Source organism: Eleginops maclovinus, chromosome 8, assembly GCF_036324505.1.
Source record: "Eleginops maclovinus isolate JMC-PN-2008 ecotype Puerto Natales chromosome 8, JC_Emac_rtc_rv5, whole genome shotgun sequence".
In the NCBI taxonomy this organism is placed as follows: Eukaryota; Metazoa; Chordata; class Actinopteri; order Perciformes; family Eleginopidae; genus Eleginops; species Eleginops maclovinus.
In genome coordinates this window covers 20,354,643-20,372,244 of record NC_086356.1, presented here as the reverse complement: position 1 = coordinate 20,372,244, position 17,602 = coordinate 20,354,643, and the positions used below count along the sequence as shown (strand labels likewise).

Genomic DNA, 17,602 nt, shown 5'->3' with positions numbered 1-17,602 from the left:
AAAAAACATGAGGCATAAAAAATAAAGAAATAAGGGAAAAGCATTTTAAAACATGAATACAAAAGATAAATAATGTCCATGAAACATATTTATCAAAGTCCAGTTGAATAGTTTTAAGGTTTAAGTTAAAATAATTGAGGGAGGCTGTGGCTCAGTGGGATAATGCGCTGATCTTCTGATCAGGGGAGCACTGATTCAATCCCCACTGGAGCCAGCATGTCGTTGTGTCCCTGGGCAACCCCAAACTGCTCCTGTGGGGATTGCCCGAAGTATTGAATGTATGTAATGCGCTCTGGATAAAAGCATCTATAAAGTGACGTGATGTAATGTAGAAAGCCTCTCAGCTGCCTCTAAACTGCAAACTCCAGGAGGACTGTGCTGGTTCATTCACTTGAATTATGTCAGATAAATACGCTGATGCAAGCAAAGGTTTAATAGGAATTTAAAATCACTAGGAAGAAGGTCAGGCAATTAATATAAGAACTTTATAATGTAATGTATCCGCTCCGTCTGGCCTGCTCAGCACCGGAGCAGCAGACCTCTGAATCGATTCAGACTGACTCATGACTTTCATTGGTAGGGCAGATAGAAGTTCATTACAATAATGAAGCCTTCTGGATTCAAAACCATGCACTCATCTCTGTGTGAAAAGTGTGAAATAAACACACTCTGATTTTCAAATTATAAAAAGAAAACAGATTTGGTGAGGTAAATGAGCACTAAAGTTAAGTTCAGAGTTAAAGATCATACCACGGTTTATTTTCCTAAAGAATTGAATTTAGGGGGCATTTCCTTCTCTCTGAGACTTATCACCTACAGTAGAAGTCTTGACAAGATTTTGTGACATTGAGGCGTTGATATGAAACAAACCTTTTGAAAGAGGTTCTTCTAACAAGTTATTTTCCTCCTTCATGTGATAAAGAACAAATAGCATGGCTGAAAAGAATCCCCTCATAAACAAGGCCTCAGAGAGCGGTATGCAGTACACCCTGCTGCTGAATGAATGGTCACATGACCCTAATCCCAACCAGCCTGCTGAGTCAGCAGGCTGGTGCATGACAACAACTGTTGTGTTGTATCTGCAGAGTCCTTAAAACACAACACAACACAACACAACCCCCCTCCCCTCACACACCCATCCACATGCTGAATATTACTTTTGACAGAGAACATACGGGGACTAAAGATACTTTACCCCTTCCCTTTCTGTAAAAAACATTACTGCGTTCAACAGATTAAGTTTCATTTTGACATGAATTTTCACACAATTCCTGGTTGTTGCATTTCAGACCCTTAATTCGGTATTTCATAATCATCTCTCCAGGATCCTGCTACTGAGAGGCATGCATATTATACATTCATTTGCTAGAGCGTGCACACACCTGAACATTACACCCTTACTGTATGTGACTAAACATCTCATTCAGTGTCTCAGTGGACTTTACAGTTTGTACAGAATATGAATACGGATAACTAGGTATGTAGTTACATTTACTTGGTATGTATGTAACTAGGTACGTGAACTCAGGACTGAACTAAAGTATATCACTTGAATATTTCCATATTATGTTACTTTGTACTTCAACTCCACTACAATTCAGAGGTACATATTGTACTTTTACTCTACTGCATTAATTAAAGTCACACCTGGAGTAAATTCACAAGCTACCCAGCAGTAAATGAAGTAATTGAAACGAGTTCCACCTTTTCCAGCTTGAGAAAAACATCAATAGTTATAGTCAAAACATATCATATATATTATTCTGAAATGGACCAATCTGCACAATCTACTTTAAGTAGATTTTGATGGTAGTACTTTTGCTTACTTTACTACTACTACTTCTACATTTTGAATGCAGGACTTTTACTGTAACCAAGTATTCCTACTTCTACTTTTAATCAAATACAAGATCTGAGTACTTCTCCACCTCTGGTCGGGACAGGTAAGTAAAGTTGCTCTCATGGACTTATCTTTGTGTGGGCCATTCCATGTAGTGAAAACGTTTTTCGACCATCAGACTGCCAGACAGTGAGGCATGATTTATCATAACCTACTGAAAAAACTGGTTAGACTTGGTTTTTATTATCAGAAAAGCAACAGGAAGTCTTCTACTCTGATGACAAAGTTAACATGTATGCGGTCTCAACTCTGTGTGACAACACAACCATGCAACACACTAACTCTGCCAACAGAGACAGTCGACCAACTTTATGATCCCTGAACGTCACCAAGAGCTCCGTTCCCAGCTGTGTGCGCACTTTTCTTGTTTCCATTGTGTTTAGTAAATTCTTAAATGCTGTGCTAGTGTCCTCACGCTGGTGATTGTTTTTTAATGTCTGTGTTGGTGAAGATGTTTATTCCTTTTCCATGTGTTTTGGCTCATTTGTGTTTTTGTATTTGCATCGTTTTATGAAAGTGAACGTGTTTCTCCCAATGGAAGCGTTTTGGGCCCTTGTAGCGCAGTTGTACCTGTAGGCCAACATATATATGTCCCTGACACATCACGGTGCACTTTGTTTCTTGGCTTCTATCAGACTAAGCAGCATTGATATATTCACTTAGCCATGTTGGGTAAACTCCCGTACTCTAAATAATAGATGTCATGATTTTGGCCTCACTAAGTAGCGGCTTCATGGTTTCACTTTAAAGTGCTTTACCAAAAAGAGTAATTGATATTTCATGTATTACGTTCATGTAACATGCTCTTTTTTTATTGGTCCTTTGCCTGATTTTAACATGCTTTATTTTATGTTTTCGTCACTTTTGGACGATTAATCACACTTTGGATTTATTTTATATATATTTGGCTTTGCAATTATACATTCCTATTGCATTGGGGTATAAATACAGCCCACCACTCGATCTTTTACAGTGGTTTTCTTTCCCCTTCGCTGGCCAGGTACGAGATGGCCGCTTGATGTAAAAAGTAAAACTGAATTTCCCCTTCGGTGGATTAAATCTTAATCTTAAAACATCACTCCAGACATCATACTCCCCTGGTGGGGGCTGTGGCAGAGAGCAGGCTGGTCAGCACTCAGTGGGCCCTTTGTGTGAGTCTATCTTACCTGCAAATCACATTGCGGTTCAAACTCACAACAATTACACACTCTGTAGACTTCTGGGAAACCCAGCAGGGAACTTCCGCTAAGTGACTTGTAAAGAGCAAAGCTGGGAAGTTGATGACTTAAACTCCAAACTTCTACTACTAATGTTTGTCAGTGGAAGTTGCATGGCTGAATGCTTTTTAGCTATACGCTTGTGTCAGTCCACCAGTTTGGTTCTATCCATAGTGCTTGGTCCCTGAGGATGAATCCTGTGTTGTGATATGCTATTATAGGGCAGGGAAAACTATACATGACATGCAAGTTATTAACAACATATTTTTTTTAGCCAGGCATTTAAAGTCTTTCATTTGGCCACAGTGCTAAATGTGCAGCAGCTACAGAATTAGAATGAATTTCCATTCCTCTCTTCAAACATTTAGTTTCTCTGCAATGTATGCTTTATGTATATATCTAAAACCTGCAGATATACAGCTAAAAAAAATGAAGATACCACTTCAGCATTATCATTTTCTCTTGTTTTATTATTTATAGGTATGTTTTTGAGTTAAATGGTTTTCTTTTTTTTTATTGTATTCTATAAACCACTGCCAACATTTCTCTGTGTTGGAATTCAACAGACACTGGAGTGGCTGCCATACATGTAGAGATAAAGATTTAAGAAACATGTGGAGTGGTCTCTTAATGTTTTCCGGAGCTGTATAAACAACAGTTACTGTATATGTACAGTAATTTTGCTCAATGAATAAATAATGAATCCTTCTAATTCTTAATGGCATTTCTCCCTTTTCTCCTGCTCTAGAATGAACTGTCAGATGAGGATTTCAGATTAGAGGTCACTCAGATTCATAAGGTAGGTGGATGATGTATCTCCATCACTAACAGGCCTCAGATGTATTATTGTTGTTTTAACCTATATCGTGAGTTATGTGCAGGCTTGGGGGGTAACGGATTACACACAACAAGATTACGTAATCAGGAAAGAGAAACTGGTAACTGTATTCCATAGATATTACCCGCAGGATTACACAGTTACTGTACATTTTGAAATAAAGATGGATATGTTATAGGTAGACGTACTGATGCGTTTTCTTTAATTCTTCTATATTTAAAATACATTTATTTTTTAATGCAGTAGGTCGACACGTGATTTATTCAATAAAATACAGTTTGCTTTTGATTAATGTTAAATAATTTAAAGCTTAAACAGCATTTGTTAACTATTATTGTTTCTTCATGTTTGATATGAAATATTGGGATTTCTTCTTTTCCAGGTCACATTGTTACATACACTTCAGTCAAAAACATCTTATTTTCTCTTGTTTGTATTTGCATTGCATATGACATTGAGGTACTCCAAAAGTAACAGAAAGTAATCAGATTACTTTAATATTTTGACACTCAGATTAGGTTACTGATTACATGTATTTTAAAGGTAACTACTAATACTAATTGTAACGGACTACATTTTAAGTTACCTTCCCAACGTGTGTGTGTGTGTGTGTGTGTGTGTGTGTGTGTGTGTGTGTGTGTGTGTGTGTGTGTGTGTGTGTGTGTGTGTGTGTGTGTGTGTGTGTGTGTGTGTGCGCGCGCGTGTGTGCGTGTAGGACTTTACCATGGAGACGTTTGCGGGCCCGGTGTTTGCCAGCCTGCGGGGGTTTCTGGGGATGACGGAGCAGGAGTACCAGCAGTCCCTGAGCTCGGACAGCTGCTACCTGCAGTTCATCAGCAACTCCAAGAGCAAGGCCGACTTCTTCCTCACGTGAGCCGTCACTTACCTTTTAACTCCATCACACACAGGATGGTTCTTCATTTTTTTATTGATTTCATTGATTTACATTTATTTTTGATTTAATCATATTTCTTCAATCATAAAACCTAAAAGTGTATTAAAGATTAAATTAGACTAGATTTTACTTTATTTGCCATTGCACAAATACTAGGGCAACGACATTCAGTTAGCATCTAACAAACAAGTAGTGAAGAGCAGAGATATTCATAACATAATATAGACATCTGACAGTATTTTCAGAGGTGGGACCAAGTCATTGTTTTGCAAGTCACAAGTGAGTCTCAAGTCTTTGCACTCAAGTCCCGAATCAAGTCTCAAGTCAGGATGGGCAAGTTCAAGTCAAGTCCTAAACTTTGAAAACCGAGTCTTAAACAGGTCATTATGTGCTTTTCACCAAAAGTAAGGACAACCAACAACAGAATAATAACATATTGAATCTACACAACTCATGAAGGCTTTTACAAAGTTAATCAAATTGCTACCTTAGGTATTGTTTTTTAGATAGTGCTGGGGTGCTGGGTCATGGTCATGACTCTGTCCTGCAACTTGATTGGTTTACAGCTAAATCGAGTCCACACCTCTGGTATTTACACTGTGAACAGTATAAACATTACAGACAGCAGTGTAGGAATTAATACACTATAGATCAGGTATAAATAAGACAGTATAATACACAAAACAGAATACATATAAATAAACAACACATTATTGACCTTTGTTGTCTTTTTAAGTAATACAAATAAATGCAAGTATGCCAAAGAAATTATAGTTGTTATGACGTCAGTGCAAAAGGCAGAACTTATACCTCACACCCTGCAGAGGAACAACTCAATGCTGATCACTAGTGTAATGCTCTGTTAACTCACAGTTTGAGAAAGTGATTTGTTGCAGCTCAAAGCAGACAGTTTATATTGCTACTATGTATTAGGTATTTGTAAATCTGAGGCAAAAACAGATATCAAAAACATTTTGTTTCTAGTTGTATAACTGATAGAGAAATGTACTCACTCGGTGCTGTTGAATTTTCAGGAATGACAAACGCTTCTTTTTGAAGACGCAGAACAAAAGGGAAATCAAATTCCTTCTGAGCAACCTGAAGATCTACATGGAGCATCTGAGGAGATTCCCCCACTCACTGCTGGTTAAGTTCCTAGGTACACACATCACACACACTCACACACCATCACAGATTGTGTATGCCTAGATATCTAAACAAAGCAGAATGAGAACTCTGAGGCTAACTGAGTTATACTGTTGGTTTTAATTGGCATATTTTCTTGTATAGAAAGTAGTTTCAAGCAAATATTATGTGATAATCAGTCATTTTGCAAATCAAGCACCTCCTGTGTTTCAGACCGCTGTTGTAAATTTGGATGGATGTATTTGTGCATTTTTCACGATTATGTTAAAATCAACAACTATTACATGGACCAATTGGCTAACACAATAAGCAAGTTCAACAACACATTGACATGCAAGATGCAAATATTACTTATAACATCCACCGGCAGGAAGGCCAACTCTGTCTTTATTTAGCACATCGTTCGCCAGCAATGAAAAGCCAGTCCAAGATTTACTCTGGAGACTCTGCTAACCTCTGCTCCGTCCCTTCCCATGTTCTGGCCCTGATGTCCGACCATTTACAGTACCGTTATTTTATCAACAAAGAGCCAGAGCAGCTGGAAGACCAATGAGGGAAATCCAGAAAGCTTTTTCTCCTTTAAATTTCAAGTTTCAAGTTTCAAGGTTTTATTGGTCATATGCACAGCATATACAACGTATATGTTGGTAATGAAAATCTTATGTCCCATGCTCCTCCAAGATCAAAATATGATCCAGTTTACCAAAATGAACTTGTCAGAAAGCCTCACACACATTTCCCTGGAGATTGTTGAACCAACATTTGTGTACTCTCACATTCTCAATGAAAAACCTTCTTTGTGAGAAATGACAAACAGGTTTATCCAGGGGTGAAAGAAGTATTCAGATCCTATCGCAACAATGCATAAAATACTCAATTAGGATACTTAAAAAATGTCTTAATTCAAACCTCGACCTGACTAACAAAAGTGTATTTATTGTTAGTATTGGATCCACATGTAAGCAGCATGTTACTGTTGTAGCTGCTGCAGATGGATAGGTTAACCACTTTATATACAGCTTGGATGTTTATTGCAATGGTTACCAACGTAGGGGACTGCCCCTCCAAAGGGACACCCCGTTAATCTGAGGGGCTTTGAGACGATTAATGTGAGAGGAAAAACAGAGCACTGTTATACTATATATTTTGTTTAGGGCCATAAAGGTTATTCAGAATTTATAAGAGAAGTACTTAGTCACCCAATCAGTCAAATAAATTGGTAGTATAGCAAAGCACAACATGAAGTATAGCTACCTCAACATTGTACTGTTTATGACAATAAATCAGATAATATTTTGCTTTGGACTGAGTTATTTTCACTGTTTTCTCAAGGTGTTCACAGGATCAAAATCCCACACAGGCAGAAGGTACAGAACAGTTTATTACTGGTTGTTTTCTGAATCATAAGGAGTGTTAGAAGCCTTGGGAAGCACTCATTTTGTTTCACTTGTTCTTTGCAGAAATACTTCATTGTAATGCAGAGTGTGTTTTACCCTGACGATCGAATCAATGCCAGGTAAGCCTGATCTGACGGCTCACAGGTCGGGTGGAAAGACTTTGTTTCAAACACAGGGGCAGACATTGTGTGTGGTTTGATGTGTGTATGTGTGGCCAGGTATGACATCAAGGGCTGCGAGGTGAGTCGGTGGACGGAGCCAGCGCCGGAGGGGAGCCACATTATCGTCGTTCTCAAAGACCTCAACTTTGAAGGCCAGTACATCTCTCTGGGTAGGCAGACAGAATGCGCTGTAAACGTGTGCTGTGCAAACATCAGACCCAAAATAAAGACAAGAAAGATGCAAAGGAATAATCCTGTTTACAGCCAGACCCTAAGCTAATTTCATTACAACTGTACAGAGAGGGAATTTCAATATAGCCTTATATGTTTGTATCAAGACTAGGGATGCACCGATTGCAAAAATGTCGGCCGATGCCGATACCGATGGCCGATGTTTTACTATGTAAACTGTAATGGTAGCACAATGCAGACTAAGGCAGTTTATCCCTTTAAGAGAGAGAGTGGGGGATCCCTGTGTGCATGTGTAAGCGCTAGAGAGAGGTTGAGCGAGCCATAGTAAGTTTCTGGAAGTTAACGGGAGTTGCAGCAAGTATAACAAAGTCACAAATATATACGACGGCCTCCCAAGAACACTGAAGAATGGATTTAATTTACCGATCCTCTAGACACCCGGTACACGGGGCAGAAGTCCTGCAGCATGCGCAGCGTGCAGCAGCAGCTCCTCACAGAGGAGAGGAGAGGACTCGAATGAGCTCCACTTTTATGAGCTACAAAATCAAAAGTGTTACGCATATTAATCTATCAATTGATAAAACACAATAACAGAATCTTCCTTTTTGTTATTATGAAATGGGCCATTCTGAATTATGACTATTATTACTTATTTCACTTGAAGAACATTCTGATACTAATACTTTTATACTTGTACTTTCAATGCTAATATGCCCATATGAGGCTGTATAAGGGTTCAGATAGCATGTCTAACCTCCATCAGGACAGAAGTATACTGTTTTTAACACTGTCCCATTCCTTTATTTGAATGTACATCTCAAAACATATACTGATACACATGTACATATACTGTGCTGTGTGTGCAGAGCGGCAGCGGGCCTGGCTCCTGCAGCAGGTGGAGATTGACACACACTTCCTCCGGAGGCTCAATGTGTTGGACTACAGTCTCCTGCTGGCCCATCAGCCCTTGCATCACGACGAGCGCCACCAGAGTCTCTCCTTTGCCTCCCTCATCGTGAGAGCCAAGAAGTCAGTGTCTTTTATAATCATAATAATAATAATAATCATAATATGTGTATTATAGGACCTTTTTAAAAAAAAAATAAGTACATAGAAACATGACTACAATAAAAACATGTGCCAGAGTTTAAAGTTAACATAAAAATAAAACCCACACCACGAAGAGTCCCAAAAGGAAGACACAAAAGAAGATAACACATCACACTTATGTCAAGGAGACACACAGGCCAATTTAAAAAGATGGGTCTTCAGTTGTTTATTAAAAACTTCTACAGAGACTGCAGACCGAATGTCTGTAGGTACAGAGTTCCTTAGAGATGGAGCCACGACTTGAAAGGCACGGTCCCCTTTAGTTTTTAAACGAGAACGAGGGACAGCCAGTAGGCCCTGTTCGGAAGACCTAAGTGGCCTACTGGTGAAGTAGGGATGGAGAAGGTCCCATATGTACTCCACTACATGCGGGGCTCTATCGGTTATAACAAGAACCTTGAAATGTATTCTAAAACGGATGGGGAGCCAATGTGATGATCTTTAAATGGGTGAAATGTGAGTCCTCCTGCTGGTCCTGGAACACTCTTATTACTGGAATAAGAGTGTTCCAGACTCATCAGATCAAACAAAAGTGTTCGTCACAGTCAAAAAACTTTGGTAACATTTTCCCCAATAGTGATGAAGAAAACTTTGATTAGGCTGTCTGCAAAACTGATCGAATCCCCAGAGAACGCCATGTTGAAACAGCAAATGTTACAGCAGAAATAAACGAGAGCTCGGTACAAAATATTGTATTGGTCTCTAAAGCTTTATTCATGTCAACTTTACAGAGTGATTTTTTAAATTAACTTACTGTTTAAATTAACTTATGTAAAGACTTAGGACAGGGGACAGGTGGTTCTCAGGTCCCAAGCCTCAGCTCCAGTAACCTATTTATGGATCAGCTTCAGAGAGTAGTGAGGAAAACCTTAGTCATACGGATGTGATTCAGCATGACCAACAGTTCAACAGAGGGTTAGCCTTATTCCTGTAGATCAGGAGTGTCCAAACTACGCCCAGGGGCCAAATGTGGCCCGCGGGCCATTTTGGAATGGCCCTCAGCAAATTCAAAATGTATAAAGGAATCTGGTCCACAAATGAAACTTGTGCCTGTCTTATATTGTACTTCTGTATATGTGTACAAGTGTTTTACACAGTAGTATTCATGTGTTAATAAGCCTTTAAGGTTGATAACATTTTCTAACTAATGTAAGTTGATAAAAAAGCCCAATAATCTAATTACATAAAAAGCTTGAAATAAACGCTTCATATTTCCCCTTATTACAAGCAATCTGAGGCTTCTGTTTTAAGGAATGAGCTGCCAACAAGATACAGTAAATGAAACCCTACGGAGAGCTGGGATGTAGGCTGCTTTTTCTTCAGATTCTTAAGATTTTTTTATCAAGAAAAATGTACATATATTTGATTGATTTTGCTAACTTATAACTTAACTTATGAGGCAGTTTCCACCCATAGTGAGTGGCCCAGCCATTAGTACATTTTTCTGTATGTTATGGAGAAAAAACTAATAAAACAAGGCCATGCTTTACTAATTTGTGTGCACGAGATGTAATTCAAAGCCTCGATTTAATTCAAACGTTTGAACCTTTGAATTAAATCAAAGAATAGAGAGCTGCTTGGGAGTGATGAGAAAGTAAGGGGTTGAAAGTTCCGTAAAGTTAGAAAGATATTGACAGATTCGAACTTCGCGGATCAATAACTCATGAACATAACGTTTTAAAAATACAAACAACGTGACTTTACAACAATAGCATGTTAGACAACAAGCTACAGAGCAGTCTTTGTCAGAACAGTTCGATACGCTCCGTCCTCAACGTAAGTTCATTCATTGGTTTGTATCTGCGTCCGGAGGAGAGAGATCTCAGGGACCATCTGCAAACTGCAGCGCCGAATATAAATTGAACAATATAGAAAATTCAATAACTTCATTTGAGAGGCTTACAAAGTTGTAGTGATTCCAGAATCTCTTAACACACCAAGGGTTGTGTCGTTGTTATAGTAAAACACTTATTTTGAATACATATGCTTTTAAATATACATAGTAGCTTTTGTATTTCAAACTATTTTCAATTATTTACATAATAATGTAGTGCAACCAAACCCCTTTCACACATCAATGGCGCATTGCTGCTCAGAAATATACTTTTAAAGCATCGTGGAGATTTCTATACGTAAACTTTTTTTTATTGAATAATTTTGCACCAATATCACATTGCAACCAAACTTATTTCAAACATCAAAATTCTTCTGCTGGTGGAATTAAACCAGTAGTTTTGAAGGAATAGAACATTTTACTTTGAAGTGCAACCAAACTCATTACACACATTATTAGACTCTTCTTTTGGACTTCACCAAAACGGTTGGTAAAATATGACCTTTGGTGAACCTGTCATGATCCTTGTTTTCTGTCTGTTTCCTGTTTTAGTTTTGAAATGTTTTCCCTCTGTTGTGTCATGTGTAGTTTTACTTCCTGTCTTTGGGTTTTCCTTGTGCCTCTCCTCCCCCTTCCAGCTGTCTCTCGTCTTGTGATTACCCATTTATATTTAGTGCCTGTTTCCCTTTTGTCTGGTGTTCGGTCGTCGTCATTTCTTCCCTGATGTTGTACATGTTACCTACCTGTTCCTGCCCGTCCGTCTGTCTGCGCCTCTTTCCAGTGTCAATGTATCCCCTGGTTAGTGTTGGTGTGGTTATGTTTTGGTTGAACGTACAGCTTTAATTTAAATAAAGCTCGCCTTTTGTTTGGACCCATACCTGCCTCCCGTTCATTTTACTGCACTTGGGTCCTGTTTCCCCAAACCCTGATAGAACCTTTATTTTGAAATATTTTACATAGCTTCACTGCTTTACTGCACTGTATCAGTGGCGGCTGGTGAACATTTTTTGGGGGGGGCGCAGTTGGGCGGCACGGTTTAAATAGCACTTTTTTAGAGGTTTAGCTTAAGACAGTTGGTTAGGTGGCTGCGGCCACATTCATGCTTCTTACATTTTTGTGTGAAGTGCTTTAGATCCTTCATCCCGGTTGTAGTCCAAAGTGTTTCAGTCCCAGGACTTTGAAATAACAGACAAGGGAAACAAAAAAAGGCATTGCTCACTGTACAACCAGCTAACCAATTCCGCTTAGCATACAAGTTTGAGGAGAAAGTCAGAGTGTAGGTTCTCCCGCGATCAGTGGTCGTCTGTTGAATGTTTAAATCCGGACGCTCGGGTCCCAAGTCTTTCAATTTCTTCTTTTCGACATCTGATAGTCGATGAAACGGTGTTTTAAGTAGAGCTTGCACGGAGTTCTCAGCCATCGATGTCGCCATATTCACTCAATCTAAGTTTCAGCTAGCTACGGTGCTGCTCTTTACGCTTGTGGTTAGGGAATGATAACGATGCTGATTCGCCGAAATAGTCCAATCGCGTATCTAAGAATGTCACATTGAACTAAGAAACAATGCCATTGGCTGTGGGCGCAAAGATTTGCGCCCACAGATCTAAGTTTCATCCCCCAATGAAAAGCTATCCTTGCTAAAATGACTGAGAAAAGTATAAGCTCTCCTATAGACTCCCATGTTATCGGCGCCCACGGACGGTAGCCGACCTGCCTATTCTCAGAAAAGGCGAATGGCAATATATTATGTCCGGACACATTTTAGCGGTTCTTGACAGTGGTCTCCCATACACATTTAACCCATAAACACGGTACATTTCTTATTTCAATTATGTTGTATATATAACGTTTTTTAACTCAAAAAGTCAGGGTGGGCGGCGCCCAAGCGCCCACTATTGACGCACCGCCACTGACTGTAGTGCAAACAAAGTCATTTCACACATTAAGGGTTTCTTGCTGTTTGGACTAGTGGTGGGCGTATCGATCTAAAATATCGATGTATCGATACCAGCGCTGGTATCAGTATCGAACAATACTCCTGCGATGAGATCGATACCTAAGTTTCAGTTTGTCGTCTCTAGATTCAGTACACTTCTCCCTTTACATCATAGTGGTTGTGCATGTGCAAACACCGCACCTCTCACTCTGCCCCTCCCCTGCTATACTGTGAGTGTTGCCGCCGTGCAGTCAGGTGACCCAGCAGTGCACTGATGGCTGCATGATGGCAGAGAGGAAGAGCAGCACTGTTTGGATATATTATACAGTTGCAGACCAAAACACTGCAAGCTGCAATGTTTGCCGTGTTAAAAAAAATGATACTGTGGCAACACCACAAATGCATCCCTGTCATGGCACACGTTTAAATATGGTGTTTTACTGCCACCTTGTGGTTAATTTTGAGATAGGCAAGCACTAACAGGAAGTTAACGTGCATTCGCAATAGTTGTACTCGTACTCTGTCTTACCGAGAAGTTGATGGTCACTTACTTAACACGTTCATGCTTGAGAAGGCTTTACTTGTAAGTACACAAAATACTGTATGAGCGACTGTTTGTTTTGTAGTCTGTTTAATGTGATGGAAAACGTTTTTGGGAAACTAGCATCATTAGATTAGATATGAAACCCTGCCTTAATGTAGCGTGTTTAGCATTATAGCTAACATTTGCCTGTTAGGCTATATGTACCTTTGTGCAACGTGAACCAATATATTCTTTAATTTGTACTATTTGTTTACTTGCAGTTTTACAAATATCTAGAGGGAAAAACACTTTAATAGAAGAAAAGAAAGAAGTAAACAACAAAGGAAATACACTTCTGCTTCCAAGTCTTTTATTTGCTAGTTTAGCCCTCAGAGTGTTAGCTGTCTGTCAAGTTGGGCAAAGGAGCGCGCAGCTAGGACAGAACAATCCCAAAACATAAAAATCATCCAAAAGAGATCTCCGAGCTGCAAAGCAAACGGAGGGAGGAGGAGGAGGAGGGGAATCCCCCAACAACCGAATCACAGAGACAGAAGTCACTGGCAGAGGCTTTTCAGCATGGCCAACAATATCCAGGTAGCTGAGTTATAGAAGTGGAAGTAAGATTTAGTCATCTCCAGCATTAGTTAACTTTATTTTCAAATGTAATTGGTCATCGTAGTTGTAATTTTAACACACTGATTAAATATAGACTATCCAGACAGTCATATATATTCAGCCAGTTGAAATAAATCTAAATGAATTATTTTACTGGAACTGAAAAATATATACCTATATAAACATATATACCTGAATATAATAACCCTTTTGTGTTAACTGTCAAAGGAACATTAGTATCCCTAGGCTGTATGCAGATAGGCTATAGAGTTATATTCTGTTGTTTCAGGTGATTCCCAAAGAGCAATGGATATCACAAGGAACCTTGCTGAAATGGTTGTAAAGGACCTACAACCTCTCTCTGTGGTGGAAAATGAGGGTTTTATACATTTTGTAAAGACACTTGATCATCGCTACAAGATTCCAAGTAGGAAAACTTTAATGGGAGAGAAAATAACAATACTGTATGAAGAGTGTTACACAAAAGTGCAAAAATCTCTGGATGTTGCACTCACAACTGATATGTGGACATCAAGAGCCACAGAGGCTTATTTGACTGTCTCGTGCCCAGGGCCGTCACTCCCTATACGCAGAGCGCGTAGGGCCCCGGTACCTGGTGGGGGCCCCGAAATTAAGATTGAAAAAAAGTCATAATAATCATTACATTATTACACAAAAATATATTAGTTCTGAACAGGCCCACCGTTGTTTTAAAAAGAATTATGTACCCTATCCCTCAATTTGGGCAAATTAGATGTTTTTACCTAATATGTAAAAAGTAGCCCCAGCCCCCCACCCCTTCCCCGAATGTAATGGTACAGTCTTCAAAGTTATTTTCTTTTTTGGGGGGTGGGGGGGGGGGGGTGCTCTGATCAATTATGCTTAGGGCCTCCATAAGCTTAGCAGCGGTCCTGCAAGCATTTGTCCTAGAAACCAACAGTTTTTCAGGAAAACACCGTGCTGACAACATTTGCTCAGAGTTAAAGTGAATCACTGATGAATGGGGCATAACTGTCAAGGTTCGGGCTGTGATTACAGATAATGGTGCCAATATGGTTGCGCAACAGAGAAGCTAAAAGACATACAGAAACAACTGAAGTTTCCAGAACACAAACTGATACAGAAGCTTGGTCCATTGTTAGTCTCTCTATTGAAGCCCTGACACCATTTGAAGAAGTAATAAGAGAGAGATATCCACTGAAAAACATGATTCCGTTTCAAAGGTGATTCCCCTGGTTACACTTCTTCTGAGAATAACTGCATCTCATGAGTACCAAGGTAGCAACACAGCAGCTGAGCTGTCAGCACAATGCCAGCATCGTTCCCAAGGTATTGAAACCTTTCATTGTCTTACTGTCAGAACGTGCCTTGCCTTGACACAAGATTAAAAAACTTTGGGTTCCGTGACATGGCAAATGTTGAAGCTGTGAAATGCAATCAGTGAACCAGAACTCAACCCCTGAACCAAGCACAAGCTCTGCCACCAGTTCTGTCTCAGAATGGCTCCTGCAACCACCTCATGCTCTCCTGCAGTGGCTTCTCCATCCCCACCTGCAGCAAAAGGTGGAATATGGACAGCGTTCGACTCTGAAGTACTTGCATCCCAGCAGCATCGTACAACTGCCGCTGATGCCATCATTGAAATGTGCCGGTACTCGGAAGAGACGCTGATGCCACGGGATGGAGATCCACTTCTTTTGAAAAGCAAATGACTTCTTTCGAAAGCAAATGAGCCAACATTCCCCTTTCTGAACAAGCTTGAAAAGTATATTTGTCTACGATCTTTGTCCTGTGTTTTATTATGATCATAAACATGATTACTGATAAAAGGAAACATTTCAAAACCACCATTGTATGGGATTGACACCAAATTTTGCCGTATCACCCACCCCTAGTTTGGACTACACCAAAAGCTTTGGTTGAAAATTTGATGTAGGGAAAAAATGTAAGAGTTGCAGTTTGTTGACGGCCCCTACGGTCTCTCCTGCGCAGATAGGAACCAATGAATGAACTCGCATGGAGAACACAGTGTACTGGACTGTTCTGATAGAAACTGCTCTGTAACTCGTTGTCTACCTTGCTACGGTTGTAAAGTCACGTTGTTAGTATTTTTAAAACGTTATGTTCATGAGTTATTGATCCACGAATTTCAAATCTGTCAATATCTTTCTGCTTTACCAAACTTTCAACCCCTTCCATTCTCATCACTCGCCAGCAGCTCTCTATTCTTTGATTTAATTAAAACGTGCAAATGTTTTAAATAAATCGAGGCCTCGAATTACATCTTGTGCGCACAAATTAATAAAGCGTGGCCTTGTTTTATTTATTTTTTCTCTCTATGACCTCTCCCGGGCTCTGTAGTATGTGGCCCTCTGTGAAAACAGATGGACACCCCTGCTGTAGATGCTCCAGAGAAACATCACATTTCAAGATTTGTCATTGTTAAAGTAATTCAATGTTAGTTGTGTGTACAAACCATTGTTACAAACTGCTGAGAAAAACATTTTGCATATGTTGACGGTGCCAAAAAGCCTAAATGTAATAAGGGATTGAATCTGTCCTTCTGTCGAATGGGTTATATAGGATTTAAATAAATATATTGGTGTGAGCATGTCTCCATCTACAATATCAGAAGGAATCATGTGATCACATTATTAGAAGAAGCCAATAAAACTTATAGTTTAGGTAAGTTTCCAGTGGTTCCAGATGGTGCAATGCGTTTGCACCTGTCGGCAGCCGTACTAAGTTGCCACATAGCCTACATGCTTATGTAAGTTTTGAGTTTAAACAGAAGTTACAAAACAAGCTGTAATGTCACAAAATCCTGTGGTACCTACGCATGTGAGACACAAGCTCCAACATCACCTGAACAAAATTTTTAAAAAAGATTTTCAAATGCATTTAGTATAATAAGTTCAACATTAAAAATATGTAATAAAAAATTAGGTTAACTCAATCAATTTTACTTTAAATGTTAACTAGCTCTTGTAAGCTTAGGGTTTTTGCCACTTTACACCTGTGATGATGGGTAATGACCCCCCAATACTCAGCCTGCACCAGACTACTACATGTCTTGGAATCCTTCATCAATTCTTTGTTATAAAAACATACATTTAGGGTTGCAGAGTAATGAATTTCAGTTTTCACAGAAAATCCACCAAACTGCCCTGTTAACAAAAAGAGGGACTGTTGTTTGACTGTGGCTTCATTGCACACTTACTGGAATGAGAGGAACTGTGTAATGACCCGTGGGGTCTCAGAAAACAATTCAGATTCTCACGGTTACCAGCCTTTGATGAAATTTATCCCCAAGAGTCATCTGTGGTATAGAAACATATGGAATGATGTTTGCAAAAGTGTTTTAAATTGCCACGGACAATTTCAAATCCGTATGAGGAACATGTGGCTCAGCCTAGCACTGACATTTTTCTGTTACGCCTCTTAGAAAACATTTGAATGTTGGGTCATCAACCAATGATGCAAGTTAATGTACGATGATGTGTAAAAATATAGCAAATTACAGACTGAAAGTAGCCTGATACTTCTTAACGAACATGCTCACACAAGCAGGCCAATTCAGTAAAATATGCAATATTTCCGTGTGTGAGGAAATGTGGCATTATGCTCATCGCTGCCTTTAACTTCAAAGAATTTGATTTTCCTTTGTTTTGATTCCCACTCAAGTTTGACTCATGCAGCTCTGACGCAAGCAAACAGAACTTGGAGGACTGCCTGGACTTGCACGAAACCAAAGTGTCTAAGACGATATTTAAAAATAGAATCAAAATGATTCATTCAAGTCTTTTGACATTTTGAATGGATCATGGAACCTGAAACA

General features: G+C 39.4%; 1 protein-coding gene across 1 annotated transcript in view; it reads left to right on the top strand.

Moving 5' to 3' along the window:
• Positions 1–17,602, top strand: part of pip5kl1 (phosphatidylinositol-4-phosphate 5-kinase-like 1) — a 41,979-nt gene that overhangs the window by 21,246 nt on the left and 3,131 nt on the right. The window contains exons 3-9 of the mRNA XM_063889545.1: positions 3,866–3,916; positions 4,671–4,825; positions 5,885–6,009; positions 7,329–7,363; positions 7,457–7,512; positions 7,612–7,724; positions 8,613–8,775. Of these exons, the coding sequence (XP_063745615.1) occupies positions 3,866–3,916; positions 4,671–4,825; positions 5,885–6,009; positions 7,329–7,363; positions 7,457–7,512; positions 7,612–7,724; positions 8,613–8,775 (698 nt within the window). The remainder of the gene's footprint in view (positions 1–3,865; positions 3,917–4,670; positions 4,826–5,884; positions 6,010–7,328; positions 7,364–7,456; positions 7,513–7,611; positions 7,725–8,612; positions 8,776–17,602) is intronic.